This window comes from Elephas maximus, chromosome 3 (genome assembly GCF_024166365.1).
Source record: "Elephas maximus indicus isolate mEleMax1 chromosome 3, mEleMax1 primary haplotype, whole genome shotgun sequence".
Classification (NCBI taxonomy): domain Eukaryota; kingdom Metazoa; phylum Chordata; class Mammalia; order Proboscidea; family Elephantidae; genus Elephas; species Elephas maximus.
This window is the reverse complement of record NC_064821.1, coordinates 80,729,815-80,752,223: the sequence shown is the minus strand read 5'-3', so window position 1 is coordinate 80,752,223 and position 22,409 is coordinate 80,729,815. Positions and strand designations below refer to the sequence as shown.

The 22,409-nt window shown below is 48.7% G+C and overlaps 1 protein-coding gene across 2 annotated transcripts in view; it reads right to left on the bottom strand.

Annotated features, from left to right (window-relative positions):
- Nucleotides 1-14,399, bottom strand: part of MACF1 (microtubule actin crosslinking factor 1) — a 378,842-nt gene extending 364,443 nt beyond the window's left edge. The window contains exon 1 of one of the 2 annotated variants that reach the window (XM_049878833.1): nucleotides 14,163-14,399. In XM_049878833.1, coding sequence (XP_049734790.1) covers nucleotides 14,163-14,382 — 220 coding nt within the window. In that variant the 5' untranslated portion in view covers nucleotides 14,383-14,399. The remainder of the gene's footprint in view (nucleotides 1-14,162) is intronic. The other variant, XM_049878856.1, reaches the window with a different exon arrangement.
- Nucleotides 14,400-22,409: the final 8,010 nt, after the last annotated feature.

Here is a 22,409-nt window from a genome sequence, read left to right as displayed (position 1 = left end):
GCCATTATTCTCCCCAGCCTCATCAAGTCTGTTAACTTGATCTTTCAGGGAGTGGAGAGGTGGTCGTGGGTAAAAAGTCAGACTGGCTGATTTCGCAGTAACAGTTCATTAAACCAAAAAAAGAAACCAAACCTGCTGCCATGGAGTTGATTCCAACTCTTAGCGACCCTATAGGACACAGTAGAACTGCCCCACAGTTTCCAAGGAGCACCTGGTGAATTCGAACCACCAGCCTTTTGGTTAGAGGCCATAGCTCTTAACCACTATGCCACCAGGGCTTCCCTGGCAAGTAAAAAAGGAATTCATGGGAAACTGAGCAGCCAAAATTGGGACCTGAGCTTCCATTTCAGTTCCCATTCTCAAGATTCTGAAAGGGGAGTTTCTTACCCCAAGGCATGCACTGTAACTTTGTACCCTATGAGTAGTGCCAAGAATTTGGTCAACAGGCAACATATTAATAATAAGAAGAAGAAATGATGCTTTTCACTAGTAGATGCATGCTGGTTGTTTCCACATCACACCATGATCAGAAATCGAGTGAGCGACCCATTAATCATCTTTTTCCATCATGTTTTGCTGGCCTGCCCAGGTCTAGGCATGGAGAGCATACAGGGAAGGGCCTGAAAGAGGACAGCGAGGATCCTTGAACAAATGCTTGTTTTCTTCCATTTTAAGCCTGTGTGCTTAAAAAGCTAGTTCACAGGTTGGTGTCAGCTGCTAATGAGCTCAGTTTAAGAAAGGAGGGGAGTAAATTTGAGATATATTCTTTTTGAAATGAAGAAAAAGGCTTTTAGCGGGCAGTGCAAGATGAAGGAGTTGGTAATTGATGGCATAAGCACATTTTTCGTAAACAGCAGAGAATATGGAAATGCTAACTCTGGGGATCTTGACTGTATCAGTGCTGAGTCATCTCCATTACCTATATTACTTCATACCAGTGCGGCTAAGCCAGCCCAAACACAAACAAATACACATAAACATACACCTCCATCCCACCCCCAGACATCTACCTTCTTGTTTTCATTACCCAAAAACCCAAACCCACTGCCATCCAGTCAGTTCCAACTCATAGGGACCCCATAGGGTTTCAACGGCTGTAAATCTCTAGGGAAGCAGACTGCAGCTGGTGGTTTCCGACAGCATCTTTTCCCCCCCACAGAACAGCTGGTGGTTTCGAACCACTGACCTTTCAGTTAGCAGTCTGTTGCTTTAACCGCTGCACCACCAGTCCCTCTGTCACCTGCACTACTGGGGATAATACATTCTCCACTTTGTGAGCAGATTTCCTCAAGAACTGTGACTGATGCTTGCCAAAGGTGAGAAAAGAACAAGGGCAAGAGGGGAAAGAGAGTCTATTCTGGGAATCAGGCTTTGTTTGGGGTAGGGGTGAGGGGCAGCAGAAGGGAGGCCTGGGAGAGAGGGTAAGGGGTTGAGATTCCTATTAAGAAACACGGTAATCAAGGAAGAAAGTTCTGGTTTGGGTTGTGGCTAGAGGGCTTCTCTCAGACTCAAGTTGCTTTCTTGACAAAATTTGCATTTAAATGCTCCCAAGAGATTTTGAAGTAATGTATTCTTCTAATGAATGGGAAGGGGGAAGTCCACATGTTTGGCTGATGTTCCTGTTTTATACAGAGAAAATTTTACAAGGATAGAGGAACAAAGTGGCTCCTGGGGGGATGGGAAGAAGAAAGCCTAGGAAGGGGAGGTTTTTCATTTTTTTCCAAGCACCAGCCTAAATTTATAGCCAGACTACACAATTGGGAAGGCTCTGAGGCTTTCTCCTTTTGGTCTATGATTTTCCTTTGCTCCTGATGGGTGAGACTGCTGTTGCATTTGTAAGAAGGCTGCAATGAGGAAGTGGAAGGAGGCAGGATGTACTCAGGAGAGCATCTAGTGGAGGAGAAGGGTAATACAAGTAAATAAAACCTTGTTCTTTCCTTGGTGTCCTCCACCACTTAAGCTTCTGAAGTACCCCTCTCCCTAAAGCGGAGCCACTTTCAGTGTCTTTCAGCTCTCATCTCAGGGCCTTCCCACCTGTTATCCTTGTGGGCTGTAACCTTTCATCACTCTCCTCCTTTTGGTCTGGCCTGGCTCACTCCTACTCGTCCTTCTACTGAAACTCCCACAGGGAAGCCTTCCTTGATCCCCCAGATTAGTAGGTCCTCTTGCACCCTTTACTCCCTGTTTGGCAATACCCATCACAGTTGTAGTCACGGGTTCAGCATCTCTCATAACTACTAAATCATTAGCTCCCTGAGGGCTGGGGCTGTTGTCTGTCGTGTTCACCACAGGATCCTTAAAAAGAAAAAACCACTGCCCTCAAGTCGATTCCGACTCATAGCGACCCTATAGGACAGAGAAGAACTGCCCCACAGAGTTTCCAAGGAATGCCTGGCAGATTCGAACTGCTCACCTCTTGCTTAGTAGCCATAGCACTTAACCACTACACCACCAGGGTTTCCACAGGATCCTCAGTAACTAGCAAATGCCTGGCACATATTAAAAATTTGTTTTAAAATTTTGGCTAAATGCATGAATGAATGAACCAGATGACCCTAAAATACACAGCTGTCTATGGCTTCTACCTACTCATACAGTTAGGGTATTTAAGTAGAGTGTATACTTCTCTCTCACAACATCCCTTTTCTAAGCCTGGCATTCAGAGCTCTTCTTTTGATGTCCATCTGCATTTACAGGCCAGAACCCTGGTGATGCAGTGGTTAAGTGATAACGCCTGCTAACCAAACAGTCACCAGTTTGAATCCACCAGCCGCTCCTTAGAAACCCTATGGGGCAATTCTACTCTGTCCTTTCAACTCCACTGCAATGTGTTTGGTTTTTTGGTTCTTTTACAGGCTGATTTCCCATGATAGCCTTGTGCGTACCATCTTCCTCTATAGTCAGATTCTAAGCCCTTGCCTAGAATGTCCTATACCTCCCCCCAGTTCTACCTACTGAATCCTACCCAACTTCAACGCACCCAAAATGAAGTTATTTTTAATCAACCCGGGTGGAAGAACCTCTTCTTAAAATCCCAACCACGTTTTCTTTCCCTCATTCCTGGGGCTCCAACCGCATGTACTGTGGGTGTCTGCATCACTGCCTCCTTGATCTCGTTCATAAGTTCTTGGAGGGCACAGATATCTATTTCATCTTATCTCATCAGAGGGCCAGAAACAATGCTTTGCACCTAGTAGAAGTTCAATAAATATTTGCTGAAAGAATGGGTACTTCACCGAAGACATATTGAAGGGGGTAGAAAGGTCAAGACAATTGAGAATCCAATTCATTGTCCACTCAATGACCAAGGGCTGAGGGCACTTCATATGCAGAGAGGAAAGATCAAAAAACTCCAAACTCACTGCAGTCCAGTTGATTCTGACTCATAACGACCCTATAGGACAAAACAGAACTGCCCCATAGGGTATCCATGGCTATAAATCTTTATGGAAGCAGACTACCATATCTTTCTCCTGAGGAGCTGCTGGTGGGTTTGAACCGCCAACTTTCTGGTTAGCAGCCGAGTGCTTTAACCATTGCACCACTAGGGCTCCAGTAGAGAGGAAAGACCAAAAAGAGAGGAAAGAGAGAGGTTAAAATTAATTCTTCTTCTCCTAGTACTCCTCGCCCCAACCTCTATAAGACTGACTCCAGCACTTCTTCAGCATGGCTCACGCTGCCTTATTTTACATGTGTTAATTGTTGCTTTACAAATAAATTCTTTGCTAGTGTGTGTGTGTGTGTGTGTGTGTGTGTGTGTGTTGGCATACCCAAAATTCTGGAGCCCTGGTGGCACCACAGTGGTAAAGAGCTCAGCTGCTAACCAAAAGGCAGTTCGAATCCACCAGCCACTCCTTGGAAACCCTATGGGGCAGCTCTACTCTGTCCTATAGGGTTGCTATCAGTTGGAATTGACTTGATGGCACGGATTCCCCACCCCCCCAAATCCATTCTAACTTTTGCCTCAAGTTCCCACAACTGCTCTGGGGTAGGAAGCCTTTGCCCGCTATCATGCTGCCCTCTTCTGTTCAAAAAGTGCAACATCCCTAATTAAAGAGGCCTGAATGGTGCCAGCCACCCAGGAAGACAAGATTCCTGCCACCCGGCAGCCCCTGTCACCATAGCAACCCTCAAAATGGTTACTCAGCCATCTGGGTTACCATAGCAACTCGCCAAGTCTCTCCACCTCAGCCTCTCCCTAGGCCTTCTCCCCTGACTTGTCAAATCCAGTGCCAAAGAATTTCCAATCCTTACTGAAGAAATGAGCAGATACTGGACCCCTGACAGGCAGCTGTCCCAAAGGGGCATGGAATACCTCACCTGCCAGGGGCTTTCCAAGGCTCAGTGGAGATAATGGGTGTTAAGGCACTCTGTGAACCTTGAAGTGCTGTGCAGATGTTAGCTATTATTAAACTACTGTTCCTTGTAATGGTGGAGGCAGTGTGGTGCCCTAGGCAGAAGGAGGGCCATTCTTAGCTTTGCCTGATACTGCCTGGGAGACCTTGAGCAAGTTCCTGAATTGTTTGGGTTCTAGTTTCCCCTACCGTAGCACACCTACCTCCTAAGATTGTTTTGAGGATTAGATCAGACAAAGCATGTAAAATGATAAACACAAAGCCTGGTATTCCTAACATAACAATAGTAGTTAGAGAAGATATGGGCCCCTTTGCTTCCCAGCCTCTGTAAATAAAACTTATTTTCCTTCTTGAAGGAATCAGGCTGACATGAACCCACCTCAGCTACACCCAATATCCCTCCCTGCTCTGGGGGGAAAGAGGGTCTCATGCAGTGTGGGGTCTCTGAGAATCCTACCAAACAAGGTCTGTACTTTTGGGGGACCTGGAAGTATGGCTTATTACCTAGGAAGCCTTCTTCCCCTTGAAACAATGTGTCCCCACCCAACACCACCTCAGGACAGAAACCTCTAAAGGAGCAGTGAACAGGCAGCCTGGAAGCTGTTCTCACTGAGTGCAAATCCCTGAGACCTGGAGAGTGGCAGCCACTGCTCTGGGTTGAAATCAGAACATGAGGGCAGGCCTAGGGCACAGCCCTGCTCACGGCAACAGAAACCATTCCCTCCATGATTTCAAAGACTCCAATACTACCTCATCTCAACCTCCACCTTTCAAGACCGACAACTCATATTCTGGCACTTTCCTCAATTACACTGGCAGAATTCTGATTCAAACCCAGGGCCCATGGATCCAAAGTGTTTTATCCGAAACAGATGCTGTCATCGGAAATCAAATTTCCAGATGCGGAACCACCTATGCTCCGGCCTGGCTCGGTGTGCTCTCGGGGGGAGAGCATGAGCCTCAAAAGCTGGAAGGACAGGAAGATCAGCCAAGTGACAGTGGGAGGGACATACTCCCCCAGGGGCCCTGGCATTCAGGAGTCAGAATCCCTCAGGAAGACTCCAGGAAGTGGGTCAAGAGGCACTGGTTCTAGCTTTCAGATATGGACACTGAAGCAGATAAACTGATACATTTACTACTGGTGAAAAGCTGTGGGAGGTTAACGCATACTATTACTGAAACTTCCTTCACGTAACTGAGGAGGGGGAAGTGGGACATATGAATGAAGGAAGCTTGGCCATGAACTGATCATTCTTGAATCTAAATGATGGGAATTCATTATACTATTCTAACTTTTGAATAAGTTTAAATTTTTCTGAAAATTGCAGGGGTTTTGGGGTAAGGCTGACCTGAGCCACAGCACTGTACAACTCCAAAGGGCACACGTACGGACTGTGTTCCAGGGGGTGCCATGCACATGGAAAACTATGCAAAAAGTGCCCTCTCCCCACCGCCAGCCCCCAGCGGAGCAATGCTGAATCCCAGCTCCACTATCTACTTAGTGTTCCTTAACTTTTCTCTTCCGTATGAGAGAGAAGAGAAACTACCTCCCAGGGTTCTATGAGGATTAAATGACATATGTAAACTACCTGGCACACACTTAGGACTCAATATACAGTAGCTTTTCCAGCTATTATTTACTAGGGGATCCCAGCTGGCACCACCTCTTAGGAGCTCCAGGACTCAATCCAGAATGCAACTCCACAAACCACCCTCTGGATTCTTTAATTCCTAACCCCCATCAACTGTTCTCTTCCCTTTTCTTCCTTCCTACTGAAGCCAAAGAAAGGACAGTGAGAATACAAACAAGCAACATGAACATGCCCTTTCTTCAGCTTGTCCTGGCAATTCCTATTTCTTTTCCAAGTCCAAGATCAAGTGCTATCATTGGTCTAATCTGGGGAAGGCAGAAGGGGAGGCCCTTCCCTCTCAGACTTCCTCATAACTCTCTTTGGGCTCCAATGTAGCACAGCATTCTAACTGCCTTTGCACACGGGGGCTGGCTCCTGGAGCCCTGTCTGGGCCTAGCGCAAATCGGCTCTAGGAATTTTTGTTAAATGAGCAAATACATGGTCGATGTGTGAGCAAAGGGATGAATCACTGCATTATGAATTAATGAACTGTGTGAATGAACAAATGCTATTAATGATAATCCAAAAAACCAAACCCACTGCCATGGAGTCAGTTCCAACTCATAGTGACCCCATAGGGCTTCTGAGGCTGTACATCTCTATGGAAGCAGATTGCCACATCTTTCTCCCAAGGAGCCACTGGTGGTTTCAAACGGCCAACCTTTCAGTTAGCAGTCGATCACTTTAACCACTGTGCCACCTGGGCTCCTTATTAATGATAATCGCTAATACATATCAAGTGCTGACTGCATAGCAGCCATTGGGCCAAGCATCTTACTCCCACTGTCTCATTTAATCCACCCAGCAAGAGTCTGAGGTAGCTCTCTTGCTCCCCTATTTTAACCATATGACACTGAGTCTCAGCAAGGTTAGTAACTTCCCAGGGTCATCCAGCTGGCAGGAGGTGGAACTACAGCTGACTGTCAAAGCTATTCTCTTAAGTGAATGAATGGAGCAGTGAGCAAATGAGGAAAAGAGGGAATGAGGAAGGAGGGGCACATCACACTGCTGCAAGGAGGCAGAATGGCCAGAGACACCACCCACTGAGGCTCCAGGCAGGATCCTCCCCTTGACCGCAAGGCAAAGGCCTGGCACTTTTTGGGGTAGGTGTGGGGCACCTCTTAGAATGTTCAGCCCACAATCACTGTTCAAATTACAGGGCCCTCAGACCTTCTCCGCAGCAACATCTGAGGTCCAGGGGGAGGTTTCAGCCAGGAGCGCCAGCTTTGCTCCTGCAGGGAGCCTAGGCAGAACCAGGAAGCTGGCTGCTTCTACCTGACAGGTGGCAACAGGCTGACCCAGGGCCAAATCACAGCAGGTCCTAGCCGTAGCAACTGGGGGGAAATAGATGCTGGCCAAGCTCACTACAGCACTTTGGTGATGATGGGTTATTTACTCATGCCCAGGTATGTTCACGGACCTTTTATTGCTGAAATAAAAGACAAGTGCAGCCCTAGATCTTGCAGCACTGTCAGATACACTTGTAGCGTCTAATCCCTGAGCCCATGGGACTGAGAAATGACAGCCTTCCACAGCCCCCTAATTACCCAGCCCCTCCTCCACATTCCTTCCCAGTCCCAGGCTGCTCAGGAACACAAAGGCATCAGCCAGACTGCCCATTCCAAATCTTTCTCCATGTCACCTGGGAAGTCACTAGAAAAGCATGATGGGAAACCGAATGCATAACAACAGCACCTTGCAATGCAGCAACCACCCGTCTCTCACCAGCTGGGGTCCCCCACAGGGACCCTCAGCCTCAGAGGAAGAACAGATCTGCTGTCTTTGCTTGCTGCTGCCTGCACAGAATTCTGCCCACGTGGTCATTTTCCATCCCTGTAGCTAATGTGACCCAGATTTACTTTCAAAGAGCTTGGAGCTGAGCTGGTGGTGTGTGGCTACAATTCATTCTGCTCCACTTTCAGGGACTCTCCCCCGCTCACCTCCCCTGCTACTGAAGCCAAATGCAAGTAGCCCAGCTGCCTCATCTCTGCTGTCTCTTCTGCTGAGAATACCGCCTGCCCGGAAGAAGTAGACAAGCTGGGAAGGGGGAGGAGCTTTCTTGGGTGCACAGCTCTAGAACCTCCACAGTTCAAAGAGGCTCAGGGCAAAGAAGGTTGTGGCTCACAAGTAGGAGTTTCCAATGGAATTGTTTTTAGGATCCCATTTCCCACCCCTGCATCCTCTTCTTCCTATCCATGGCTTGGCCATAATAAACCCTGCCCATATCATATGTGATAAAGCCCTAGAGTGAACAAAGGGACAGAACCATGGGGCCTGCGTCCCCTTTCCTGCTCACCTGGAGTCTTTCCTGCCTCTCCTGGTTGCCCAAGGAAGTTTCAAGGAATGACACCACCAGGTGCAGTAACAAGCAGTGCTGTATGTTTGGTCAGCACTTTCTGATGTTCAGTCACTGCGAATTCAAAACAAGTGTCATCATCTTCCTTTTACAGATAAGGAAACTGAGGCTCCAAGAAATCAATCATTTCCCCAAGTTTCCTGACTCCAGGTCCAGTTGTCTCCGCAGTGCCTGGCACACAGCTGGAGCTCAATCTTTTTTTATTGAATAAATGAACAAGCAGAGAGGCACCGGTGGGATGTCGTCTCAGAGCTCCCATCCTGTGCCTGGAGGTGAGGTGCATGGGACACAGAGGAGCAGCCTCCTTCCCTGGACCAGGCACGGCTGTCTGTCCCAGGGCAGGCCCCTGCGTGACTCCTGCAGCTGAGCTAAGGCTCTAAGAGCAGCAGCAGACGCCAGCCCCGCACTCCACAGCCCTCACTGAGGCCCTAGACCCTACAGCCCTCTCCCCGCCCTTCAGAGTGAGATCTTGGAGCAACATCAGGAAGGGTAAGATCGGACTCCTGCCTATAGCATGCTCCAGATCTGGCGGAGGAAACAAATCAGGAAACAATGAACTTTAATATAAAACCGACTGAAACAAGGGATGGAGACAGATACAAATACTGCTTGCTAAAGGGGTCAGGGAGGGCTTTCCACAGAGACCACACTAGAGCAGGTATTGGGGACGATGATTTCAGCAGCATCTGCTGAGGGCCTCCCAAGAATGACTCCTACATATGCTTTCTACTGGTTAACTAGGAGGCCCATTCTTAGGCCTGGGTCACGGTGCTGCCCTCTTCACCATACACACAGGGATGTACTTGTTTTTCACCTGGGCTGAGTTCCATGAATAAAGGACCACATCTTCAGTTATTTTTTTACATCAGTGCCAAGAACAGAGAGGGTGCTTCTTATGTATGTCAGATGGATGAACAGGTGACTGATGGATGAATGCTGAATCCTTCTTGCACCCAACCCTGCCCCTAGCCCAAACATGATCCCTTCTTCAAGACACTTTACTGCCACCTGCAGGAAACTTGGAATAAGAATTATGCAAATCTACGATGACAACAAATGTAACTGGCGCCCCCTAGAGTTGTGCAGTGTATACCATGTGACAGCCTATCCCGCATCCTGTTTTTCCCCCACTCCCCATAGGCCCCACAAGTCAGCTACTCAAACTGTCACCTGTAGAAGATTCAGACTGGCATGGTTGCCAGGTACTGCCTAAGGAAATGGCAATAGCAATGTATTTGGGGTTAGAAGATCTGTGTCTACCAGTCCTGGTGACTATAGGCAAGTCCCTTAAACTCTCTGGGTCTCCATCCTAACACTGATCCTGCCTACCACACAGAGTTAGTATGAAATTTCTAGGTAAACGATAAAGCTGATACATAGAAGCAAGACATTTCTTTAGTGACTACTGTTAACATTTCAATGGGAATGGGATTAGGGGAGGTCCCTGAGTGGTGCGAATGGTCCACACTTGGCTATCAACTGAAAGGTTGGAGGTTCAAACCCACCCAGCAGCACCATGGAAGACAGTCCTGGCAATCTATTCTGTATGATTACAGCCATTGACAACCCTGTGGAATGCAGTTCTGCTCTAACAACCATGGGGCTGTCATGAGTTGTAATCAACTCCACAACAACCGATTTGGTTTTTGGTTGGACTTAAGTGAGTGAGTCAAGAAGAGGGCAGGCAAAGAGGGAGAGGGAGAAGGTGCGGATGAAAAAAAGAACCAGGTTACAGCATGTGTGGAGCCCCCAAAACCTGTTTTGACTTTGCAAACTGAGATCAGCAGGTTTCTTGGCCTTGACATGCCTCCTCTAGTCAGACATGTGGGATGAACAGGACTCCGCCATCAGGCCGCTCAAGCATAGGCAAGGCTCTGAGGATCACCAGCTCAGGACACCAAATGGAACAAGGGAAAGGGGAAGTCTCTGTATTTGGTGAGGCTGACTCAGACACCCCCACTTGGCTTCATAACTCAGACCCGTGGGGAAGAGAAAAGAGAACTGGCCACAGCTGGCTTCCAGCGCAAGCGCAAGAATGACTTCATTTCCTCCCAGAATGAAAGTTCCAACCTGAGAAGCTTCAGAGAACCCAGCATCTTCCAGACATCCCTCTCCTGTGCCTCGCAGGAACGAGTCCCCACAGAGGTACAGCTGCCTTTTAATTACTCCGGTGGTGAGCCCACAAAATTCTGAAATCCCAGGAAGATTCCAGCCAGACCCTGAAGTAGCAGTCCCGCCTCGTCTCTGCTGCCTAGCCTCTCTCCTGCTAAGGAAACACACCCAACTGCAGCGCACAAGTTATTTTTAACCATGGCAGTCTCCCCACTTTCAGCCTCACTGGCCCAGCCCCCTCCTCAAGTCATTCGACAGTGTCAGGAAACAAAGAACATCGGCATCAACTCCGGAAATGCAGTGCAGCACCATTCCCTGGCTCAATTGACCCAGCTGGGTCTTTAGGGGCTCTGCCTGCGGGTGCAGCCCCCTCGGGTCCACTCAACTTTTAGATTCGGAATGTTAAAGAGCAGACAAATCATCCCACGGGCCTCCTCAGGGAAGATTGGAAGGGGAAATCACAAAGGGCTCCATGGGCGTGTGTGAGTGATGGAAGACGGAAGTCCAGGGCAGAATGAATGAAGCACCCACTCTGCCTGCAGGAGAGGAGGGGCTTGGGAGTCCTGAGGCCCCTGAATCATGGCCCCTTAAGGCTGGGGACAAGTAAAGCCCTGCCTGCAACCTAGGGACAGCTCTGAAAGCTTTATTAACTGACTGATGCTCCAGACCCAAAGGTCTTCGGGAAGACTGAAGAGAGACCACCTCCAAGGCTTTCCTATTGCCCAACAGTAGTTCCAACTCTCCAGCCTGTCTTTCAGGCCCCACCCTGTCACCTGCTTTGAAGCTCTCCCCCTTTAAAAGCCTTTCCCGATTACTAGAGCCCACATAACCCTTTCTCCTGTGTAACAATCTACTGCCTGTCCCTGGATCACAAGCTGTCACATATTATCTTCTCAACACTCCTTGCATTCATTCAGTCATTCACTCTTGGTTGATCCCAACCACATGTAGGCCTGCACAAGTAGCTGGAGGGAAAAACATAAACAAAGCACAGTACCAAATTGCTCATGTCCTGAGGGTGTGCCAGGCACCCTGTGGGATAACTGCTATTCTGTAAAAGGGAACACGGAGGAGAGAAAAGTACCAACATGAGAGCGGAGGAGGGAGCTTTACATACCACTGGGGGCATTAGGGACAGAGGAGGCGGCCCTTAAAGCAGGGGAGGAGGTCCTAGGCATCCTGCAGAGAAAAGAATTAAGGTACAGAGGTCTGATCCTGCAAGACATACAGCCCTGGGGGCAAGTCACAGTACAATGCCTCAGAGGGCCAGGGTGCTTGGGGGTAGAGGTGGCAGCAGGTGAAGCTGAAGAGGTGGGTTAGGACCTGATTCGGAGAGGTCTTTATGCCACAGGCAATAAGAAGCCAAAGAAGGTTTATAAGCAGTGAGTAACAGGATTGGGTTTGCGTTTTAGGACAAAATCCTCTGTTAGTCATCTGGAGGAAGGGAGGCAAGACTGGAAGGAGAAAATCTATCAGATGGCTGTTGGAAGGGCCAGGTAAGAGATGACAAAGCAGAAGTCGGGGACTGGAATGGAGGGGTTGGGTTATCCGAGAGACAGGAAGGCAGGAAAGGGGCAGCAGTTCAGGCCTTGGTGATAGATTGGAGGTGAATGATGTCACTGATTTAGCTGCAGGCACTGCCATTTACCTGCACTCTGGCACCGACACCTGCTGAGACGCTGAGCATACCCCATGGAGGCAGCTCTGGATGCCTTGACTGGAACCAACAGAGAGGGCACCTCACAAAGCTCCCCTTTACTATGCCAAAAACCATGCTAACAGCTTTACATGGGAGGCATCTTTAAGATGAATAAAGTAAGGCTCACACAGAATAAGGGACTTGCCCAGGATCATAGAGCTGGTCACCTCGCTTCTCTGACTCCAAAGCTACTATGCTCATAATTACCACATTGCACTGCTGCTGGGCAAAGGAGACCAGGCACAGGAGGGGACAGCCCCTTGCCTTCACAAAGCATTAAGGGTGAATGTGTACACTTTTGGAAAGTGATGTGCATGAAATTACTCTCTCCTAGGACTTTATTCTAAAAAAAATAACTCAACAGAACTCAAAAGTCATTATTCCCAAAGATGTTTGTTGCAGCATTATCTATTATGACCAAAAAGGAGAAAAACAGTAGGATTTAGAAAATCATAAAATACCGCACAGCCTTCAAAAATGAAAACTATAAAATCTAACATGTAACATGGAAAATCTTTTTGATATAAGAGTAAGTGAAAACCAAAGTCTCAGAGAAGAAACCAGTCTACAGAGCTAACAGCCTATACAAGCCATGACCTTATCTATCTTGAGACCAGAAGAACTAGATGGTGCCCAGCTACCATTACCAAAAATTCCTATCAGCGCTACAATAGATGGACCTTGACAGAATAGGAGAAAAAATTGGAACAGAACTCAAATTCTTAAAAAATCCAGAGTTACTGGATCAGTTGAGACTAGAGGAGTTCCTGAGGCTATCGCCCTGAGATACTCTTTAAACCTTGAACTGAAATTATCCTGAGGTCACCTTTTAGTGAAACAACAGATTGGTATACAAAATAAAGAATATTATCCATGAATAGAGTGTTCCATTAAAAAACCATCTACATGAGACCAAAAGGTCAACAATTACTCTAAAGCAAACATGAGAAGGTAAGGGGGCAGGGAAACTAGAGTACTGGAAATGGAACAAATAGAACACAATTAAAGAGAATGTTGACACATTGTGAAAAATGTAATTTATATGCTGAACAATTTGTACAGAAATTGTCAAATAGGAACCCAATTTGCTGTGTAAACTTTCACTGAAAACACAATAAAATATTATTTAAAAAAAGATAATAACGGACAACAACTACCATGGTCTCCACCAAACTGAGTCCAGTACAACTAGATGGTGCCCAGCTACCACCACTGACGGCTCTGACAGGAACCATAATAGAGGGTCCCGGGCAGAGCTGGAGAAAAATGTAGAACAAAATTCTAACTCACAAAAAAATCCAGACTTACTGGCCTGACAGAGACTGCAGAAACCCTGACAGTATGGCCCCCAGACACCCTTTTAGCTCAGTAATGAAGTCACTCCTGGCATTCACCCTTCAGCCAAAGATTAGACAAGCTCATAAAACAAAATGAGACTAATGGGGCACACCAGCCCTAGGGGAAGGACTTGAAGGCAGGAGGGGACAAGAAAGCTGGTAATAGGGAACCCAAGGTAGATATGGGAGAGAGTTGACATGTCATGGAGTTGGTAACCAATGCCATAAAATAATATGTGTACTGTTTAATGAGAAGCTAGTTTGTTCTGTAAACCTTCATCTAAAGCATATAAAATAAATAAATAAATAGATAAAAATTTAAAAAAGAGTAAGTGGAAAGAGTCAGATCCAGAATGGTATATAAGCCATGAAGAAAACTGCTTGAAAAATATAACTGCATGTGGACAAAGACTGGAAAGAAGATACAAAACTGGAAGAAAAAAAACAAAACTGGTCTCAGAGCAAGGAGGCGACGGATGGCAGATTTTCTTCTTTCAAATTTTTCTTTAACGTCCTTTTAATCATCTTTCCAATAGCAATGATAACAAATTAGATGCCAGCTGGCTTGTCAGAGAGCTCTGAGATGGACTCTCCACCACCATCCAGCCAGTATACACTGGCCCATTCCTCCCTCGTACCCACAGCATCCAGCTGTTCAGGGGCCTCTCTTACCAGCGACTCTGACCACGGCACGCTCTGCAGGGTCCAGCACGGAATCTTGGCTTTTCCGCTTTTTCTGTTCATGCAGTGGTAGGTTCCAGGGCAGAGTGTCTCCTGGGGGACAAGGCGACAGGCTCCCTGACCGCTCGCTCCGGTAAGACCGCTCACTCCTACATGACCGCTCACTCCGGCACGACCGCTCACTGAGCGTTTCTTCATCAGAGGAAGACATGGCCCAGGTGGGGGCTGCAGCAGGAGGGCCTGAGAGCCCAGGGAGAAGTGATCTGGAGGAGAGAGGGGTGCGTGTGAACAGACCAAAGGAGCTACAAGGAACACTGGGACTTGGGAGGCAGGGTTTCTGGTCCTGGTTCTGCCACTGACTTGACCTCTTTACCTATTTGAACTTCAATTTCTTCATTTGGAAAATGGGTGATGATAATACATGGCAAGCATAATTCACAGGGTTTTGAGGAAACCACATGAGGTAATACATGTAAAAAAGGTCTTAAATTTTAAAAGATTGTATAAATTTAGCTGCTATTACTAGTAACCACTACTATTATTATTATGGTTCTCAGTACATTTGGAGGGCACAAGCCCCACAGATAGAAAGACCAAAGATAGAAAGAGGTAGGTTCAAATTCCTCTCCACCATTTACTAACCCTGTGAACCTCTTTGAGCCTCAGAATCCTCATCTATAAAATGGGGATGATGATAGCACCTAACTTCAGAGGGTTGTTTGCAACGGCTAAATGAGATCCTGCCTGTAAAGCACTTAACAATGCCTGGTGCCTGGTAAGCACTCAATAAACAGCAGCTTTTTTTTATTGTTGTATTCCAGGGAGACCTGGTGATGCAGTGGTTAAGCACTTAGCTGCTCACCAAAGGTTGACAACTCAAACCCACCAACTACTCCTCCAGAGAAAGATGTGGCAGTTTGCTTCGGTAAACATTACAGACATGGAAACCCTATGGCACAGTTCTACTCTGTCCTATAGGGTCGTTATGAGTTGGAATCGACTAGATGGCAATGGGTTTGATTTTGGTTAATCATTCTCTTCCTGTTCTACTTACCTCCCAGGATTGTTATAAGGATAAAATGGGGGCAGCAGATGGGAAGTATTTTCACAATCTCAGTGGCAGGCATGAGAAAAGGCATGAGCTAAAATAGGCAGAAATTCCCTGATTTCCCCCCTTTCCATCTCCAGAAGATGTATCAGAAAAAGTACTAAACTTGCAGTTAGACCTGGGTCTGAATTCTGATTTTTGGCCTCTTGTAATTGGTGAGATCTGGGGCAAGTCACTTCACCTCTCTAAGATTCAGTTTCCTCATCTGCACAATGGAGGTAATAGTTCTACTTTAGAGGATATTTTGAGAATATGGTCAAATACAGTACAAATGTAAAAACTGGCTGGCGTCATGCACGGCACACAGCAGGGATGAAATACAATGTTCATTTGCTTATTCCAAGAGCTGTTGTGGGAATAAGTGGCACAGCACTGGGGGGCAGCCGGTATGGAAGGTTAGTTCTTCCAGTCAGTTTAGCCAGTGGAGAGAGATGAATGGAAACAGGATCACTCTGGGACCAGCAGGGCTCCACTAGCCAGACTGGGCAGCTTTCCCTCTGCCCAGTCAAGCTCACTTCCCAGAACCATCTGCTAAACACAGCCCATTACCCTGAGGGTTCCTTCAGAGCCCAGATGGTGCGTGCCTTCAGCTACCAGCCTCCCTGCAAGCCCCGAGCCCAGCCCAGTTAACCAGCTCCCACTTTGACTCCAGGGTCCAGGGAGACAGGAGGCTGTTGATTTTCCCTTAAGAGGAATACCAGCACACAGAGCTGTCTGGAGACAGGGAGATGGCCTAAATGGCTGGACACCATGGGGCTCTGGGCTCAGCTTCTCCTAGAATACGGAAATCTAAGTCTAGTGGCAACAAGGGGGAGAGACAGCCTCCTAGGTCACTGGCAAACCCCACCACAGGCACAGAATCTGCAGAGATAACAAAAGAAACATCAAACCGGTTTGGAGCAGCCCTGTGCTGGAGGCCTCTAGGCAGCTTTGGGCAGACAGAACAGCCCTGTCAGGACACCCTCTGTGCCAGCAGCCTGTGGGCCCTCTTCCCACACCAAGACAAAATCCAGCACCAGAAGGCAGAAAGGAAAAGACCCAGGTTCTGGTCCTGCTTTACCCCTTACCCCAGCGTTTACCACGCCAGCATTACCTTCTGGTGCCCACCTCCCAGCTCTTACAACCAGGTGAGGTGCTGAAGTTAACAGCCCCAACGTCAGGGAAAGCATCCATCCCTACCTTTTGCCCAGAGCAGGAAAACACCCCTATTTTCAGACCACCTGCTTCCTTCCAGAACCGCCCATTCCTCTACAAGACGCCCATTTTACTACAAAGGCCCGTTCATCCAAGGCCTCCTCCCGGAGAAACCACCCTCCTCGACTCAACGCGGGTCAGTGTCCAGCCCCTCACAATCACCTGTCTGACCTCGAGACTCTCGCCCCACCCGTCGATCACCTGGGTCATTCCATCAATGCCGATTCACGGTAGCGCCCGCCCACACCCTCAACCCACCCTGAAGGCCGCAGGCCAGGTCGGCGACAGGCAACTCACCTGGCCCTGGCCCGCTGCGCCCCTCCCCGATCTCGCCCCCCACGGTCTTCCCCATGGCGGAGGGAGGGGCCTCGCTCGAGACCCGGGTGGGTCCGCGTGCCCGCCGCGCAGGGCTGACAAAGAGCGGGGGCCGCGCCGTGCCGACCAGCTGCAGAGGGACCGATCAGGGTGCCCGGGCAAGCGGCCGAGACCTGGGCTGGGAAGCGACCTCCCTCGCGGGGCCCTGCCTGCTCCCACTGGTCTCTCTTCTGGCCCCGGAGAGGGGACTCGGCGCCCCATTTTTCCGGGAAACACGCCTCCCTTTGACTCGGGCAGCGCCCGCGGAGAGGAAACCCCGACTCCGCGCGCTCGACGCTCCCTGGCTCTGAGGCCGCGGGGACTGCAGGTGCGAGGCCCGCACGGCCGCTGTGCCCGCTCCTGTCAACCCGCCTTCCCACTGCCGCCGGGTACCCGGGCTCAGGGGCGGCGGCCCGGAGCTCTCTGATAGCCCCACCCGATCAATCACAGTGCCCCAGCCGCCGCCGCACACTCCGCGCAGTCAGGCAGGGAGCCTGGATCCGGCCCCGCGCCCAGCGCCTTACCCTAGGAGCCAGAGGAGGAGGAAGACCGGCCGGCAGCAGCAGCGAAGGCGGCGGCTGCAGGGCGCGCTCCGGGCTGGAGCGGAGTCCAGGGGACCGCAGCGGAGCTGAGGGGAGCGGCTCCCACAATGGCCGAGCTCGCGGCGCCGAGCCCCCCGCCCCCCGCGCCCTAGCGGCAGCGGCTGAAGCGGAGCCGGCGCAGCCGCCCAACCCGCTCCCCAACCCCCAGCGCCGACACCGCCCCCCGCCCCCCGATGCGCGCTCTCCCCGCCCTGCACCTACCCCCAAGCGCCTCCGCGCTCCCCGAACGCCCCTGAAGGTCCGCCGCCCTGCGCCCCCTCTCCACTGGCCCCACGTCCTCTAGCCGTCCCCGGGCTCTGTCTTTCGGTCCGTCTCCCCCGCAGCTCCTAGCCGCCCGCGTCCCCCGGGCCAACTTACACCCCCACATTCCCCGCCCTCTGCCCCGGCGCCCTCTCCGCCCCGGCCCAGCGGCCGCTCGCTGACCCTGAACCCGCTCACCGGCCCGCCCCCTTGGGGCTCTTCACAGCCGGCTCCCGGAGTCGCTCTCCCAGACTGCGGGGCTGTCTCCCAGCCTGGCCCCCGGTCCTCGAACAACCCCGTTTCCCTGCTTGCCCCCCTTCTCGCCCGCTTCTCAGAAACTCATATTGCGTCCTTGCTCCTAGGGCTCCGGCTCCTTCTTCAGGAGAGAGCCCTGCCCACTAAAGCCGAAGGAGGCCTCATCTTCCCCGCGGGGTAAAGGGCTGAGGGGAACTAGACCCGGGGACGGAACTCAGACTCTTGTTTAGACAGCGCCAGCCCTAGGCGGAGCCTTGGAAGAGGCTTCATCCACCGAACAGGCATTTAGTGAGCTCCTTCTGCATGCACGGCCTAGTAATACAGAAAATAAGAGGCAGGATGCTTCCGATACTTTCGTGATGTAGGTAAGTCGATATGTCTAGAGAGGTGAGGGCATTTGCCTGAAGTCACCCCACTAGTAACTTGCATAGCAATAGCTACTATTTGAGGCGTGCCTCCGGAGGCGGGGGGGTGGGGGGCCGCCTATGCAAGGTACTTTAAGTAGACCACATCTTATCCTCACAACCCTATTCATTCATTCAACAAATATGTACTGAACGTCTACCATGTGCCAGTCCCTGTGCAAGGTACCAAGGATCCAATGAGGAGCAAGATGCACAAGAGTAAAAGTAACCCAAAGGCAGGTACAAGATGGGTGTGGTTGGTTAATGCTGGAAGACTACTGTAATAAAAAAAAGTCCCAGCAAAAGGTAATGAGGCTCTGAACCCAGCGGAGGCAGTGGGAATGAAAAGGGATGATTCTCACTCACTGAAAACCGCTAGGTCTCTGTGTTTGCATGCGCTCTCCCGCATTAAGTAATGGAAGGCAGCCACCATCTACTAAACAACTAAATGCTAGGCAAAGCTCTGGACATTTTGTATATGTTATCTCATTAAATTTTCCCCATAAACCTGTGCAGTAGGAAACTTTATTATCCCCATGTTATAAATAAAGAAATAGAGACTTCAAGAGGTTAAATGACTTGCTCAGGCTCACAAAGCAAACTTGTGTTTGAGCCCGGGTTGGAGCACAGGCTAGTCTGTCTCCAAAATCTCACGCTGTATCCACTGCCCTCTATTGTTGGAAGCCAAGGCAAAGAACCAAGTTTCCTTGACACGCCAAGGGTTCTTTTCATTAGACCACAGGTTCCTCTGAGACTTCCAGGGAAAAGCCAGGGGCCCAGAACTGTGACCTGGGCCAGTAGTGCAGACCCTCGTGTGAGATGTCTTTTGCACAGAAGCCTGCAGATGTGTCAGCATAGAGAACCTCATTCTAAAGTTCCTGTGGGGTGGGGTGGGCTGAGAGACACTGAGGCATGAAGCTGAACAGGCAATAAAGGAATCATTCTCAGCTTAGAAATGCATTCCAAGCCCCTTCCCTGGTGAGAAGGGAACATGGGTGCCAAAAGAGAAGACAAGCTGAAAGCATAGCAAGATTGCGGGAAGCCTGGATGTGAAACTGAGTCTCCACAGGGGCCTGGATCTGTGGGCAGGGCCTCAGTAGACCTGGCCAGCTGTGGCAGGCTTGTGGGAAAAGGCTGATAAATAAATCAACCAGGAAGCCTGAAGTTCCAGCCTCTCAGATGAGGGAGCATCTAAAACTTTTCCTCTCCTCCAACCTCAATGCCCTTCCCAAATCTGACTACCAATCCCATCCTGAATTATTCATGCTGTGGGCTGTGAAAAGGTGAAGTTTCTGGAAGCTTCTGGGCTTAGGACATTCTGCTGTGTCTCCTTAGGGCTCTAGCTCCAGCAGTGCTACCCTGAGACTAAGCTGCTGGTGAGATTTGCCAAGCTTTTTGCAGCTGGCATCCAGCCAGCAACCTTGGACTACTGGTCTTCGATTTGTTTCTGCCATCTTTTATGTGCTGGGGCAGTTCTGAGTTCTGTCAGGAACACAGAGGTGAATCTGACTGGGTCCTTACCCTTGAGGAATCACAGGATGGTAGAGGAGGCAGGTACTTAGAAATGATTTCCTTAGAACAGTTTGGTGGCTCCTCAAGAAATACTATAATGACACATGAGACTGCAGGCGACTCTCGTCTGATGGCTAGATGAGAAGGAAGAGGGGGACAGGAGCTGGCTGAACGGATACTGGGAACACAGGGTGGAGAGGAGGAACATGCTGTCTCATTAACGGGAGAGCAGCTGAGAGTGCATGGCGGGGTGTGTGTGGCTTTTTGTATGAGAGACTGGCTTGATTTGTAAACTTTCACCTAAAGCACAACAAATAAATTAAAAAAAATACTGTGTGGTACATACACACAATGGAGTATTATGCAACGCTAAAGAACAACAATCAATCTGTGAAGCATCTCGTAACATGGATGCATCTGGAGGACATTATGCTGAGTGAAATATGTCCATCACAAAAGGACAAATATTGTATCAGACCACTACTGTAAATACTCATGAAAAGGTTTACACACAAAAAGAAATAATATTTGATGGTTACGAGGGAGGGAAGGGGTGAGGATGGAAAAACACTTAATAGACAATGGATCAGTGGTAACTTTGGTGAAGGGTAAGACAGTACACAATAGTAGGGAAACCAGCACAACCTGTACCAGGCAAGGTCATGGAGGCTCCATAGACACATCCAAACTCCCTGAGGGACCTAATTGCTGGGCTGAGGGCCGTGGGGACCATGGTCTCAGGGAACATCTAGCTCAATTGACATAACAGAACTTATAAAGAAAATGTTCTACATTCTACTTTGGTGAGTACCATCTGGGGTCTTAAAAGCCTGTGAGAGGCCATTTAGGATACTCCACTGGTCGGTCTCACTCCTGCAGGAACAAGGAAGAATGAAGAAAACTAAAGACACAAGGGAAAGATTAGTCCAAAGGACTAATGGACCACATCTACCATGACCTCCATTAGACTGAGTACTGTACAACTAGATGGTGCCTGGCTACCACCACTGACTGCTTTGACAGGTATCACAATAGAGGGTCCCAGACAGAGCTGGAGGGAAATGTAGAATAACATCCTAACTCAAAAAGAAAGACCAGACTTGCTGGCCTGACAGAGACTGGAGAAACCCTGAGAGTATGGACCCCAGACACCCTTTCAACTCAGTAATGAGGCTGCTCTTGAGGTTCGCCCTTCAGCCAAAGATTGAACAGGCCCTTGGAAAATAAGAATAAAGGGCACACCAGCCCTGGGGCAGGGACTGGGAAGTAGGAGGGAACGGGAAAGCTGGTAATAGGGAACCCAGGGTTGAGAAGGGAGAGTGTTGACTTGTTGTGGGATTGTTACCAATGTCATACAACAATGTGTGCACGAACTGTTTAATGATAAACTAGTTTGTTCTATAAACCTTCATCTAAAATTCAGTAAAAAAATTAAAAAATAAATACTATATGAACCCACAATTAAAAACAGGTACTCAAGTAAGTACATGCAGACACTTGTTCATAGCAGCACTATTCACAATAACTAAAAGGCAATAATATTCCACATGTCCATCGAGAGATGAATGGATAAACAAATTATGGTATATACATACAATGGAATATTATTCAGCCCTAAGAAGGAATAAAGTCCTGATACATGCTACAAGATGGATGAACCTTCTTTCACAACAAATCTTCTTTGTGAAAAAAGCCAGACACAAAAGGTCACATAGTATGATTGCATTTATATGAAACATCCATGTTGTATCTAGTATATTGCACTGGTCCTGGGCATACGGCACCACTGAGCAGTGTCTGTTAACCCTGAACAGCCCAACATCCTTCCTCAAGCACAGTAATGTGTTAGTTAAAAGATTAATGAGTTGGCTTGTATTTTTGAACTGATATTATGGTAAAGTTATCTAAAAGAAAGGTGTCAGATGTTTAGCCAGGGCTGCCAAAAGTATCGTTTTCCGCAGGTATGCCTTTGGTCACTTGGGATTAATAGAAACTGCTCAGTGGAACCACTTGCCCAGGGCTGAAGCAATACCTGCCATACCCTAGTTAGGAAGATTGGTGGTTGCCAGGAGCGAGACAGGGGAAGGAATGGGGAGAAACTGCTTAATGAGTATGGAGTTTTTCTTTACAGTGATGGAAATATTTTGGAATTAGATAGAGGTGGTGGTTGCACATGGTGAATGTATTAAGTGCCACTAAATTGTTCACTTTAAATGATTAATTTTATGATACATGAATTTCACCTCAATAATTTGTTTAATGATCCCCTTCCACAACATCTTCTGAGTCTGGTGAGTGATCCTGTCTACCATCTCCCATTTTACCAAAAACCAAACCCATTGCTGTAGAGTCAATTCCAATTCATAACGACCCTATAGGACAGAGCAGAACTGCCTCATAGGGTTTCCGAGACTGTAATCTTTACCAAAGCGGACTGCCAAACATCTTTTTCCTGTGGAATTAGCTCGTGGGTTCAAACTGTGAACCTTTTGGTTAACAGCTGAGAACTTAACCATTGTGCCACCAGGATGCCTCTTACTGACTAATGTCCACTGCTAATTCCCTCTGG